At 38.3% G+C, this 14,400-nt stretch overlaps 2 protein-coding genes across 3 annotated transcripts; one reads left to right on the top strand and one right to left on the bottom strand.

Annotated features, from left to right (window-relative positions):
• LOC109719729 (calcium uniporter protein 6, mitochondrial-like) lies at window positions 4,369–8,438 on the top strand. Of its 2 annotated transcripts, none has more exons than XM_020246521.1 (3): window positions 4,369–4,913; window positions 7,238–7,722; window positions 8,168–8,438. In XM_020246521.1, the coding sequence occupies exons 1-3, from the start codon at window positions 4,497–4,499 to the stop codon at window positions 8,217–8,219; spliced, it is 954 nt and encodes a 317-aa protein (XP_020102110.1). In that variant the 5' UTR covers window positions 4,369–4,496; the 3' UTR covers window positions 8,220–8,438. The 2 variants fall into 2 exon arrangements, with proteins under 2 accessions (XP_020102110.1, XP_020102111.1); XM_020246522.1 differs by having other exon boundaries at window positions 4,375–4,910; window positions 8,168–8,434.
• LOC109719227 (L-ascorbate oxidase homolog) lies at window positions 10,597–14,050 on the bottom strand. The gene is made up of 5 exons (XM_020245776.1): window positions 13,952–14,050; window positions 12,665–13,059; window positions 12,139–12,390; window positions 11,154–12,002; window positions 10,597–11,061 (listed from the first exon to the last, which is right to left on the bottom strand). Exons 2-5 carry the CDS (start codon window positions 12,907–12,909, stop codon window positions 10,764–10,766), a joined length of 1,644 nt encoding a protein of 547 aa, XP_020101365.1. The 5' UTR covers window positions 12,910–13,059; window positions 13,952–14,050; the 3' UTR covers window positions 10,597–10,763.

Raw genomic sequence — 14,400 nt, 5'->3', positions numbered from 1 at the left:
GTATAACTTGGCTAAATCATTAGTGGATAGATATAGAGCTCAGTGGGGTCCATTAACTCCACTGAGATATGTTAAAAAAAAGGCCATATTGGCCAATCTTGAGTTGTTGACCCAACTTTGACGCCAAAGTTGACCCAAAGTGGGGTCAAATAATATGATTTTTTATTTTTTAATCTCATAGGCCTACGTGGTAGTGGGCTGACGAAAAAGCATAGAGGGATTAAGTAGGACAGTAGAATAAAATAGAAAAAAAAAATAGTAGATCCAATAAAAATGTATGATCCGCTAACCTTAAATTTTCTCTTTTATTAAGACGAAGAAATATAGTGTTTCCAAGAATTTATTTATTTTTAAAGTTGACATTAATTCCACCTGTTACTACTTGCCACATTGGAAAGAGCTTTTTTTGTAATAAATTTCATAAAGAATAAATTACGCAATTATATGTGTGATCAATTGATGAACGATTGCTTAGTGACATATATATGCTTAGTGATATATATATATATAATATAAATAATTAGATATATAATAATAGTATTATAATCACTGAATATTATCAATATGCAACCTAATTATTGCTTATTAGTTTTTTACCATTCTGAACTTAAGAAATGTACAGTTAGAATGATATGGGCCCTCTAGGGTTAAGTGGATAGTTGGTTGAATAGTAATATCTATCGGGTAAAAATAATCAAAGGGATTAATTGAACGACAGAAAATTGATAGACACCAAGTGTTTTTTGTGTATTGATAGCATAGCAGCCCGGACTATATATTATTATATATAATTATACCATATATCATATAATAGCATTATTATTATCATATATACATATATATATATATATGTATATATATACATATATATATATACATATATATATATATATATATCTGTGTTTGGCGGTGTTATCGTTCAACCTATCCAACATTATTCTCAGAATACGAAAACATGTTGAGTATGTTTATAAATAAAAATAATACATTTTTTAGTTTTGCAATTTAATGACTAGTTTATATCTTATTTTATTAATTTATATTTTATATTTTCTCTTTATTATATATTGATCCCACTAAATAAAATTTCTAGATTCGCCGCTAGGCTGAATGGATATGCTCGGACCTACCTGGTTGAATTTCGATATGATAAAACGCCGGCGGATCGCCACGTCAAATCGTACCTGGTTGGATTTGTACTCAAGCCCGACTTAATTTGGGCCCACAAGAAGAACATTTTAGATTGACCTGGGGTGTATTTAACTTGAGCTCTACTGGATTACAATCATTAGTAAATGGCTCCATTTACTATCAATTTATTTTCAATAATAGCGCTTTTAAAGCGACAATCGGTATCATTGAACATGATTTAGATTATTTAAATTATCTAAAAATTAAATTTCATATTTTTTTGACATTACTAATCCAACGATCAAACAGTTGGTGCAATACATTTGCTCATTTAGCGACACAGAAGAGTCCAAATTAGTTAAATTCTTGTTCAAATTTTTTTTAAATTATTTAAAATAAGACTTCAGATCTTCATGAATATAAAATTACATCATCACTTTTTGAAGAATTTTTATTTTTCATCCATATATTTTATATCCATTTGATGAACAAAAGAATAATATCGAAAGGAATATCAATTTTTATTTTTAGATAGTTTAAATTATATTTAATTGTGTCGATCGTCAACTTGAAAGCTCTGTTATTGAAAATAACTCGTAGTAAATTGAGTGGTGTGCTATAATAGTATTCTAGTAAAACTTATTTAAGTTTCTATTACTCATAATAGGTTCTTTTTTTCAAAAACAAAAGCTTTGGATTATTTAATTATAATATTATCTTTATGTATTGTTGCTGTATTAACATTTATAGTATATAGATGTTTAAGCATTATAATACATTGCGGGAATTTGCTAACACACCAATAAAATATTTTTTTCATTAGAAATATAAGTTCTCTTTAACAATTTTACATATAACAATACTTTTCGAACTAAACGTGCAAAAATTATTAGTTGATCTGAAAATATTTTTCTAGGCCTTCTAATTGTTTTCGACGAAACGGAAACAAATTTGTAAAGCTTCCACTTTTACAACAGCGAATAATTATTAATAGGCTTCAAACTGTTTTTTTTTTTTTTTCAGATTATGATTTCTCTGAAATAAATGGAACATTAAAAAAAAAAAAAAAAGGCCAAAGACAATATCTTAATTACTTTTTTTTTTTAATTCCGGATCTCCTTTTCAATTCATTGAAGTATTTTTCTATTTGGCCCTCATATGGGCATCACCTTTAAATTGGTTGTTAAAGCAATAATATGAAATCAATCATTTTAACATAATGTTCTAATACCCATAATTATGTGATTAAGCCATTAGTTAATGAATTAGTGGACAAAGTCAAATAATACACTCCTAATAATGAGCCTCATAAGGAAAAATCAATGTTACTTAGAGCATATATTAACTCTTATTTGTGTAAATTATTTGTCTATGATATTGGATGTCAAGCCCCGGATGTCTCGTTTTCCGGGCACGCTGACAAATCCGCCGTATACAAAAGAATTTTTCCTGTATACGAAGCGTCAAAAGTACCTGTAGATATACAATACTACAAACAGTAGTATAGAGCTGCTCAATAAACCAAAGCTAAACAACTGAGTTTCATATACATAGTCCAAATCCAAAATACATGGTTACTCGCACTGGCGAGTTAAGCAAGCTATGTACACAAACTCGAAACAAAACATCTACCTGCAGTAAGGGTGCCTCTAGCTCTGTCAGTCGGGTAGGGCTCTAACTCGCAACGCCCTTGCCTCGATCCTGATCCGCGGAAGGCGCAGCAGCCGAAACCTGTGGCTCTGCAAAACAAAGGGTAACAACTGGGCGTGAGAACTACTGTAAAAACAAGTAGTCCTCAGTGGGTACCGCCCAAAACAACATCGGTCACCCACTAAGTCTACAGAAGGGAGCAAGGATAGAAGGAAAGCAGGAAGCATACTCTACCGCTATCATCCACTACACTATCATGCTCTACACTAACCAACTGTAGGAAATGTCAAATCTGACCCAATCCAATCGGGACTGTAAGCATACCCGTCCCCGGGACTGTGAATACACCCGTCCCTGCCCCGTTGCGACTATCGGGCTCTATCCACACTAACTGGTCCGTGGAGAGCAAGTCCAACTGGCATGAGCGACACCAACGCAAAAGCACAAGCCTGACTCCGGAGTGGCACTCGTGGGCGCTACCCAACCGAGTATGCAGCGTATCTCTGTCGAGCTCAAACAGGCTCCAACTAGCCAAAGTCAAGTAATCGACTCAAAATGGTCTAACAACCAACAGGTAAGTGCCCTCGGCACAATCTGACGCCCAAAAAGGCGATACGGGTCCACCGTCAACTCTGACGGCACCCAACAGTCCGAAACAACCTGAACGACCCTGTAAAAATCCACTCGGCGAACCAGCACGAGTGTAAATACATTCTAAACTACCTGGAGTACTCGTCTCGAAGAAACTGCGACAGTACAATTTTCTAACGGCTCCTAGAGCTAAATCAGGTAGTTAAAACTGGTGACAGGTCCAAATCGCAGGTTTTCTCCTAATTCAATTTTCAAGTCCAACATGTATGATCTACTTAATTTATAAAATATGCTCCAAAATTCAGATTTCGCAATCTACATATAGTCCATGAATTTGAGCTAAATTAATTACCGAAATCAAGATCTATACATGTCGGCCAATTAGAACTTAGGAGTAAAGCCGATGTAACCCACCTCAAACGCTAATCACAATCCGGCGCGACAACAAAAACGGCGGAATCGGACCCTCGCCCGGCCCCCCTCGCGATGCTACGACGACGAACACACGCTCGAACGGCACCGCTGCGCGACGTCGACGAAACTCCACACCACCCGAGCTCCTCCTCTACGTACGGCTCAAGAACTATATGCGTAGAGGCTCAAGAACTATATATAAACTATGCACAAGTATTAAGGTGATAAGCATGCTTGGGGGTAAGGTGCACGTGGCATCCTTATCCCCAGCTAGCTTACCAACTCAAAAGAAATAAAAAGAAAAAGGAAAAGAAAAGATAAAGAAATAAGGATACTACATTGGATTTTGAGTACCACGAAAATTAATTAAAACAAAAAGAGGAAGTTGTTACATAATTAGATATAATAATTTTTTAAAAAATGGAAAATTTTATGAAAAAGTTAGCTCGAGAGATCCAATGATTACGGGAACTTACAATCACGGTGGGGCTGAGCATATCCTATTCGGACACGAAGGCCGCTAAACGCCGTTAACGCCCCTCCGTTTTCTCGCCGTTATTTCTCCGTCTCTCTCCCACCCCTCCAATGATGGCCACGAATAAGGTCAAAAAAAACACCGTACCCGCTGCGCCACAATGTCTCCGATCACCTCCTCTCCCGGTCACCGCCAGTGACCACGAACCCTAACCCTAACCCTAAACCTAACCCTAATGTGGTGGCGCTCCTCGTCGCGCGCGCTCCTCAGGGCCCTGGCGGGGGCCCCGGCGTGCCCTAGAGGGCGCCGATGGGGGGCGGAGCGGCCGATCCGACGACCCTGGATTCACCTCACCTCCCTCTCCTCCTCCTCCTCGTCCTCGGCGTCGCCGGCGAGCGGCGGCGGAGCGGGGGAGGAGGTGACGACGGCGGAGGCGAGGAGGCTGATGCGGCTGGTGAACGTGGAGGCGCTGAAGCGGCGGCTCGGGGAGGGGGGCGGGGAGGTTATCGGGTACACGGAGCTTCTTGCGGCGTGCGAGGGGGTCGGGGTGGCGCGGACGCGGGCGGAGGCGGAGGCGTTCGCGCGCGTCCTCGACGAGGCCGGGGTCGTCCTCCTCTTCCGCGACAAGGTCTACCTCCACCCCGACAAGGTGGCTCGTGAGCTCTACAAACCCCCTCAACATCTCTTCGAATTCATTATTTGATTGCAATTAGTTAATAAGCAGGTAACTTGATTCAGGGTTTTGAAGTAAAATGTTTGAATCTTTTTGTGGGGCGTTCGGGCAAATTGAGATTTTGATTCGTTTCCTCGTCCTAGAATTCTCGGAATTTAGCTTTGCTTATCTTGTTTCTTCTGATTAGCTCAGCTCGTTAAGGATTTAAATTTAGTTGGTGATTATTCTTGTTACAATAGTGAAGGAAAAGTTTAAGGAAGTGAGAAACAGAACAAGGGCCCGCCGGCCCTGCTGCGTGATGTAGTGCTATTGGATGAAGTGTTGTCTGAGAAGTGCTAGCGGGACAAGCGCTGTATTAAATCTTCTCTAACTGTTTATCCGAGACACGGTATGAAAAAGTTCAATTTTTGGTCCTCAGAATCACTTTTATGTTTCCCGCTGCAGCAAAAACTCACAAATGCTAGAAGCAAGAGCACAACCAAACAGGCCCTAAGACTGGTCGAGACGGAAGATTCCAAGGCTCATAGATTTTGGCTGACATTCACAGTTTTGCCATTGGGCACTCTTGATTTTGAGATTGACAGTTTTGATTCTTGGAAGGAATGCAGTCCATGTAGATAGCTGTTAGAGATCTCTCTGATAAAGTTTTGGATATTTGTGGACCACTAAGATTCCTCCACTTGCTGCTACAGGAAAAGGGTTTTGTTGTCTCTCAGGGCAATTTGGAAGCAGATTCTTGTGTTTGCTTTCTAGTGATGTTTTGGTTTTACAGATTAAAGGATTGAAGGTTAGCAATTAATACTGTTAAGTTTGTCAGAAAGTACTTAAAGTAGTTTGTGGAGCTTGCTGTTTTCTTGCTCTTGGTAAAAATAATAATAATAATAATAAAATAATAATCTAGCATAAGCACGTATATATTTGGCGTTTTTCCCCTCTTCCCCGCCTTTTGTACTTCGCTTTATCTAAATGGCAGATGTTATTGCTGATATTTATGTTTTTTCCCTTCTGTTTTATTACCTCTTTGCGTTAAATCTCCCATGTTTAGTTCATGTCATATATATGGATTTTTGGTAAGATAAGCTCAACAATTCATCTGGCTAATTATAAGTGATGCTCATAACATTAGCATGAACTATATACCTTGATATTTGAATGGAAATTTGGCAAGTGTTTTGTTTTTCTCTTTTTCTGGATTTCCATCTGTTCTATGATGGCAGACATCTAAAATGTGAAGAGATGATAAGGCCTTTACTGGAAGTTAGTACTTCCATAATTCATTGCGGATGTGGTAAGTGATTACCATAGGGTACTTTATTTATGGATATATGATTGTCGAGGATGTTAGCATTTTACTCTCTTGCGTGGGCTAAAAATTGCAGATTACACGTTTCACTTTTCCTTTATTGTAAGAAATCAGGTTCCAAGACGTTCCAGTTACCTGTGTCATCTCCTCAAAGTATCGTCCAAAACAATTACTGAAAAGAGAGAAACATAGAAAAGGAACAATACGGTGCTGTTATGATAAACAAGATTTTGTGACGTGTCCCTGTTCCATAAAAATTTTATTTGAAAGAGGTCTTATCCTTTTCCATTTAATCCTTATTGACTCTTACCTTCTTGTCCTTGTAGTAAGAGATTATCACATGTTCCAAAAATAATTTACACAGAGAGATCTTGTTGTTTTTCTTTTCATTTAACTTTCTTTTTCCTGAAACAATATGTAGCAAAATAGTGCTACTAGATGGTAGTCATAATATTGAAAACGAAGCAGTAACCTGATAGTACACCAATCTATCAAAGGGTGCCAAATTGGTGCTCGCTAGCAATCTGTCTTATAAGCACGTAGACAGATCACCTACTAGTCTGAGTGGTGCTTTTGACAACTTAACTTCTAAAAGCCATTAAAAGTTTTTAGTAGTCTCCAAGCTCAGAGCATATTATCTTAAAGATTGGATTATAAAATGACACCATAACTTCCCAGCGAAGTTGAAAACTTACTATTCGCCTGAGTCCGAGGAGTGCACATTTTTTTGACCATTGCCGGTTTACTTTATATGCTGGTACTGTTTATTTATTTATTATTATTATATTATTATTATTAATTATTGCCTAACCTTTAGTTTGATTTAAGACTCTTCTCTGCCATATCTTAACAGTAATTCTTACTTTTTTAATGGAATATGTTGTAACATTGTGAAACTTTCCGTTACTTAATCTTTTGAAATATAGTAAATTTATGTTTTTACCTATTGTTTCTTATGCTCCAAAGCTTATGATGTGGAACCATATGTGTCTTTTGCTAGGTTGTGGATTTGGTGAGAAGAGCCGTGCCCCTTGCGCTCACACCAGAAAATGATCCAAGGAAAGAGGAGCTGAAGCAGCTGCAATTGAAGAAGGAAGAGATCGATAAGCTTGCCCACAAGCAGGTCCGACGAATTCTATGGTCAGGGTTAGGGTTTCTCATCACTCAGGTCGGGCTCTTCTTTCGGCTCACATTTTGGGAATTCTCATGGGATGTCATGGAACCAATAGCATTCTTCACAACGACGACCGGCCTTCTTGTTGGATATGCTTATTTCCTAATTACATCGCGGGATCCAACTTACCAAGATTTCATGGAAAGGCTCTTCACTTCTAGACAGAAAAAGCTGCTTGAGAAGCACCATTTTAACATGGAGAGGTACACAGAACTGCAGAAGCATTGTAAAAACCCTTGGGATAAGATTGCAGGGTGCGAGCATCTCAGCGCAACTGATGCTTCTCATCTTCAACAGTTCTCTCTCTACAAGTGATAACCTTCGCTCTTGAACCAAGTTCGGTAGAACTGGTCTTTTTTCGTTTTAGACCTCCTAACAAGCCCTTATTTTGTTTCTTAAGAAAGAAAAAAAAGAAACCCTTACGCAGTTTTCGACACCCTTTTAGCTGTCTTTTGTGAATGCAATGCGGCCGCAAGAGCCAGCATAATATTTACAACCAAACCTTAAGACTATATAGAACTCACCAAGGTTTATTCTTATTTTGCTACTATATTTTTATAAGAAAATAGAAAGTCACTTGATAATTCGTGTATATTCTCCGAATTTATGTACAATCAAATAAATGAATGATGGAATCCATTCCTGCAAACTGTTGTAATTGTAGTTTATGTGTTTGCAACTGGAAAATTTAGGAATCTTAGATCTCAGGGTTGTCTAACACCATGCTTTTGGTTGATTCCACCTTTTTTGTTGCAGAAATTGTGAAAATTTCTGTGCTCGGGACGATTCAACCGCCCATGTGAGGTAGGAATGCGGAGCTCGTCTGCATCAAATGCCCAAATTGTATGTCTCTAATGATTATCGTGCTTGCTCTACGCACAAAAAATTCAGATTCTTTTTTTTTTTCAAAATGAATGATGTGATCGCGGTGTGTAAAGTTATTTTGTGCGGAGGATTACTATCCAATTGAATTCCTCCTCTATGGGCGCGTTTGACCCAAAAAGAATTTAAGAGTAGAAGCATATGGAGAAATGCGCGCATTTTCCTCGTAAACAAGTTATTTTTATAACAGTTATTTTATATAAAAATAAATAAATATTAAATATTTCAAGTGAGTACAGCAACGAAATTTTTTTTAAAAGATTTTATTTTAATATGAAGTAACTATATTATTATGCCTTCTGATTAGGCTCTTTACTGTCTCGCAAAATATAATAAAATTGGATTGGAATATATCCGTGTGGAGATGCGGGTGTAAAACGGGTTCGGATGGCCCATGGGCCGCTAAGCCCGCAATGGGAGTGGGGCGTGCCGTGTCACTAAACTTTACTGAAAGTTTTTTCTATTACAGTTATTACACATTCCATGTGCAATGTATGATAAAAAAAACTTTCACATTACAATATTGCATACTAGTACGATACATTTTTTTAAAAAAATTGTTATTTTAATATGAATATCGTACCAATTTTAGTTAGAATTTTTTTTATTTTACATGGTACAACAAAATTGATTTAAGATACATCCTATATGGTGCAAGTGTTACCTTAAAGAGGAATCCACATGATTCCTCCTTTTTTTTTTTTGTTGATTGTTGTCTTCTTCTCTCTAATAGGATGTATATAATATTCAAATTTTGCATAATTCTTATCAAAATCATATCATTATTTATTAAATAGGCAACAATATATATTTATAAAAATAATGTGAAAAAATTAAAAAATAACATTAAGTAAATTTTAAAATTTTAACAAAAAATCAGATCAAGCTGTACTACAAGGAAAATGCCATCGGAGACGGCACTGGCTGGATCTTGATTAATGCTGTGCTATGGTAAAATTATTTTCGACTGTAAATATTTATTTTTATTTAATTTATCATAAATTAAATTTATTCATAATTTTACTTTTCCAAAATGCCATCATTCAATTATTTTTATTTAATTCGTCATAAATTAAATTTATTCATAATTTTACTTTTCCAAAATGCCATCATTCAATTTGCCCTGCGGAACGACGAAGTCAAATATGAGAGGAAAAGTGATGAAAAAATAAAAAATAAAAAATAAATTATTGTAATTCATTTTTGGGGATAATTGTATATGGGATATGGCTTCTTTCAAAGGTATTACGTAATAAATTTATTTTTATAAAATTTAAATTATCAGATTATTTCTTTAAAAGCCCTTCCGTCTATAAATATATTATTTTGTTACTAAAATTTAAATAATCATGAGTTAAAAAAGTTAACCATAATTAAGGGGTATAATAACTTTTCTTATCTTTTATATATATAATTTGAATTCCATTCCATCCTCTTCTCTTTATCTATGACAATGATGAGGCCTTGACGGCAGCAACATCGAAGGCGAGATCCTCTATCGCGATAAAAATAAGGTACGCCGCATACGCTGCGGCAAAAAGTGAGGAGAGAAAAAAAATAAATTTTTTTACAAGAGTAAATTTATAAAGACAAAATAGTCATTTTATGCATCTATTTTTAAAAAAATTAATCATGAATCAAACGATAGGGACATATATGAACGAACTAAAACTTTTGAAAGAATATATTTACAAATCAAAGAATTTTTGGAAAGATATAATTACAACCAGAGAACTTTTAAATGAATAAATTTTATAACTTAAATTTTGTAGGGATACATTTGCTTTTTGATATTTATAGGGATCTGTATAAAATTAAACTTTTAACTTTATCCTCTTACATGGTAATGTAAAAATTTTTAGTAAAATTCCATATAAAGTCTTTACCCCAAACCAATCTTGTTACAAGCATTTGTAGCCTGCATCTAAAAGTTCCACACCAAATTCTATATCTTCATTTTAATGCAATCCAGGGATAATGGTCTGAAAATTGCTACTCCTAAGCCCAAAAGTTGAGTACAAATTTTCAATATTAAAAAAATGATAAAATTAGCGGGGAAAAAAAAAAGTAATATTTATATCCATTTTTGATGTATATATATGTAGCATTTTTTTTTGTTAATAATTACGTACACAACTGAAAGTGGATATGTAGGTGATTCCATTAACAAACTTGAAATTGATAGCAATAATTAAATTCAGATTCAAGGAAAAATAAAATGTGACTAAAAATTTGAATGTGTTAATATCAATGTTCACGGAAAAATTCAAGCCACATATTAAGTTACTAATAACAAACCAAGCTTCAAAAGTAACCAAATATAAAGATCAATTGAATAAAGTTTTCCATTACTATTGAGAGAGCTCCAGGTTACATCACAACCAGCCAACCATGCTTCAAAATTAACCAAACATAAGATCATCTTCTTCTTCTTCTTGGCAGGGCTCGCTGGTTGCTCACGGCGCCGCGCTCAAACGTACAACGGAGGGAGCGGGAGCCCGACGACCGCGCCGCAGCGGAATGCGTTATCGGGCATGTTGTATTCGTCACGCAGCGACCGCGCCGGCGACACGACGCTGATGTAGAGCTGCTGGCCGAGGTAGTGCCTCTCCCAGATCTCCGACCGCAGGTTCCACATCCCCGCGTTGTCGAACGTCAGCATGATCGCCGTCCACGACCCCGGGTACACCTGGATCGTGTGCCTGCTCACCGCGTCGAGGAGGTTGTACCCCTTCCTGCTCTCCGGCGTCCACTTCCCCGGCCCCATCCTGCACCAACAATCATATTAACTGCACGCTCTTATTTCTGCTTTCAGCTACAGCCATACGTGCTATTCCTCTTTTTTAATAGTGTTACGTACCCGACAGGGAAGAAGGAGTAACCGTCCAAGTGGTAGGACTGGATGCTCTTCTCCGGGTTCTCGAAGACGATCTCGATGAACGTGCGGAACTCGGCGGTGAGGACATTGGGGGCGACGGTCAGGGGGGCGCCGGCGGTGGGGGGCTCATCGGCGATGAGGTTGTACTTGAACACCGCGTCGGAGGCGTTGAAGTACTCGGCGAGCTTGAGCGGCGTCTCTGGGTCGACGTGCGAGACGCCGTTGAGGGCGAAGCGGAGCTTGCCGTCGGCGGGGAATCGGCTGTTGGCGAGCTTGATGGTGCGGGTGATGTTGATGCTGCCGTAGTGGTAGGACCCCTGCGGGTTCGGGCGGGCCGCGCTGGCGGTGAGGTTCCACCGGAAGGACCGCCACTGGTTCAGCGACCAGGCCCAGCCGACCGGCGCCTCGGGGAGCACCGGGGACGGCGGCGTGCTCGAACCGACGTACCGGATCACTGCAGTGGCGGTCTGCACCGTCTTCATGAACCGCGTCGACGCGACGATGTAGTAGTCCCCGACCGGCTGGTCGGCGGCCACCAGCACCGAGTAGCACTGCCCGACGTGCACGTCGAGCGAGTCGTAGACGTTCTGGACGGTGTGCGACCCGTCGATCTCCACGAGCTTCAACGTGTGGGACTGGATCCGGAAGTTGAGGGAGGTCTTCAGCCCGACGTTGCAGATGCGGTAGCGGTACGTCTTGCCGGCCTCCATGGTGAAGAGCGGCTCCTTGTCATTCTCGCCGGACTTGCCGTTGATGAGGACGCCCGCGGGGCGGTTGATGCTGCGGCCGGAGTCGAGGAGGCGGCGGAGGACGTTGTGGTTCTTCGTGTACCTTTTCAACACAAAAATATCAAAAACATCGTTCTCTAACAGCCGAACCTTTTAGAAAATAATATCAGAGCTGTTTTATATATGAGTTCGAGTTCCGTCAGACTCCTAATTAGAAAGTAGCTAGCAAGGTAGGTTACCAGTCGCCGACGAGGACGGTGAAGTCGTCGGCGGGGGGGTCGAAGGGGACGGGGATGAGGAGGCGGCTGTTGACGCGGAGGCCGCCGAAGCCGCCGGCGGCCTTGTGCAAGGCGAGGGAGGGGAAGTAGAAGTAGCTGCCGATCTGGTCCTTGGGCTGCCAGTGGTACGTGAAGTTCTGGCCGGGGAGGATCGGGCAGTTGGTCCCCGGCATCCCGTCCTGCCACGAGTTCTTCCTGTGCTGGATACCGTTCCTGTAAATAAAGAAAACATTAATTAATTTCACATTTAATCCTCCTTCCTCTCTTATTGTCTTAGCATTAAAATGATCAATTTTTTTAGGAAAAAATAGTATGTTATTTTATCTTGTAAAATTAACTCAGCAAGAAATATGAAGTCATTAATTATAATTCAAACTTATCTCAACGTACACTAGTTATTAAGCATTTAATCAATTACGTTAGGTGCAATCAAGGAGAGGCATGCATATATAATAAATTTGGTGATAAGTATATATACAGTAATTACCAAGAGAGGAGGAAGGGTTGGTCGAGGTAGTTGAAGAGGTTGATGACGATGTTGTTGTTGCTGGAGCAGTTGATGTTGGGGCCCGGGAACTGACCGTCGATGAGGATCACTTGTTGGGGAACTCCGAGCGGCGAGATCGTGCCGTACGTCACGTTCCACGTAAAGTACAGGTACGGATCCTCCGCATGCACGGCCATGAGCCCCATCACTGATAGGACCGCCAATAACAATGCGACACGTGCCATCTTTGTATTTTTTTTAAAAAAAATTTATATAAAATTTCTCTCTTCCTCGAGTATGTGTAGCTCGGTTTCTCCCCTCTTGGGTTTTTGGTTCTCTCTGTTTCTCTCTTCTTTCTATCCAATTTTTAAAAAAAAGAAAAAAGAAAAAAGGACCTGCAAAAAAGGGAAAAAAGAGTTGTGGTATTTATAGAGCTTTAAAAAAATATCAAATTTGTTTACAAATTATAGACCAAATTTGAATTTGTTTATAATATTCAAGCAGTGTATAACAAAAATATATCTCTCTAATTTATATATATATATAACGAAAGGATATCTATCTAATATATATAGAGAGAGAGAGAGTCCAGCTACTATACTCTTATGAGTATATTCGCTTTCGTACTTATTAGTCGTTTGCGATAATACAGTTTCCGAATCGACAATCCATATCGTTAAACATTATTTAGTGCATTTAAAATTTTTAAACATCAAATTTCATAATTCTTCGACATCATTTACCTTATGATCAAAAGCTTACAAATTGATAATTTTTAACAATGTAAAGAATCGGAATAGGTTGAATTTTTTATAGAAAACTCTATTTACTATCTAGATAAAGATCAATAACTCTAATTTTGATCTTTTTTTTATACCGACTTGATGGACTTTATTATAATTTTAAAAAATTATAAAATTATATTTTAGAAGTTTTAAATAATCTAAATCATATTTAATGGAGTGGATCGTCGATTCAGAAGCCTAATCATCGAAAAAATATAGAGCCCTTTCTCTTTCTCTCTCTCTCTCTCTATATATATATATAAGCTTCTGTACTTTTAAAAGCACAAGAGTTTGATATATTTGTAATTTTTTAATCGTCAGATTGTCTCAACATCCATACAGTATTAACAAAAAGACTTAATTGAATACATTGTTAACTATACTGCATAAGTCTTAAAACAATTCGACTGCTAAAAAATTACAAATATAAATACTCATATACTTTTATACTCTATAAAAGATGATGAGAGTTATGGTGTCATGAGAAATGAAAAGAAATGACCTTGTCCTTGGGAATAATGACGGGAATTTAGCGAGAGGCCATTGGAAGAACCCCGATAGTGCTTGGTTGAGATGAGAGACCAAAAGGCCAACCGGGGAGCTTCGATCTTTGTGGGGGTGGTGTAGCATCTCTTTTATAGTTGTTGTGTAAGAGATGGAGAGAGAAAGAGAGAGACCTAAACATTCTAAATTAGCTTTAATTGCAATTAATTAATTAATTAATTAATTGGTATCAATATACTCACACAATAGCAGGGTCAAAAGGGTTCTCTCCATCACCCATTTCCCCTCGCATTGCGCCCTTTCACACATGCCAAGTGCTACAATTTCGGAAACTCTCTCTCTCTCTCTCTTATGAAGTGGATGTGGTTTAGTTTGACCCATTCTTAAGGGTTTTTAATTAAGCTTAGGCAATGAAATTAGGGTGGTTTAATTGTATAACCATGGTCT

Source organism: Ananas comosus, linkage group 13, assembly GCF_001540865.1.
Source record: "Ananas comosus cultivar F153 linkage group 13, ASM154086v1, whole genome shotgun sequence".
Classification (NCBI taxonomy): Eukaryota; Viridiplantae; Streptophyta; class Magnoliopsida; order Poales; family Bromeliaceae; genus Ananas; species Ananas comosus.
The sequence above is the reverse complement of the archived record's forward strand: the minus strand, read 5'-3'. Positions and strand labels throughout refer to the sequence as shown.

Coding starts and splice junctions, on each gene's coding strand:
- LOC109719729 (XM_020246521.1), top strand. CDS start 4,497: ATGTGGTGGCGCTCCTCGTCGCGCGCGCTCCTCAGGGCCCTGGCGGGG. Junction 4,914..7,237: donor ACCTCCACCCCGACAAGGTG/GCTCGTGAGCTC, acceptor GTCTTTTGCTAG/GTTGTGGATTTGGTGAGAAG. Junction 7,723..8,167: donor CAACAGTTCTCTCTCTACAA/GTGATAACCTTC, acceptor TTTTTGTTGCAG/AAATTGTGAAAATTTCTGTG.
- LOC109719227 (XM_020245776.1), bottom strand. CDS start 12,909: ATGGCACGTGTCGCATTGTTATTGGCGGTCCTATCAGTGATGGGGCTC. Junction 12,003..12,138: donor ACCGTCCTCGTCGGCGACTG/GTAACCTACCTT, acceptor TGTGTTGAAAAG/GTACACGAAGAACCACAACG. Junction 11,062..11,153: donor TACTCCTTCTTCCCTGTCGG/GTACGTAACACT, acceptor TTGTTGGTGCAG/GATGGGGCCGGGGAAGTGGA.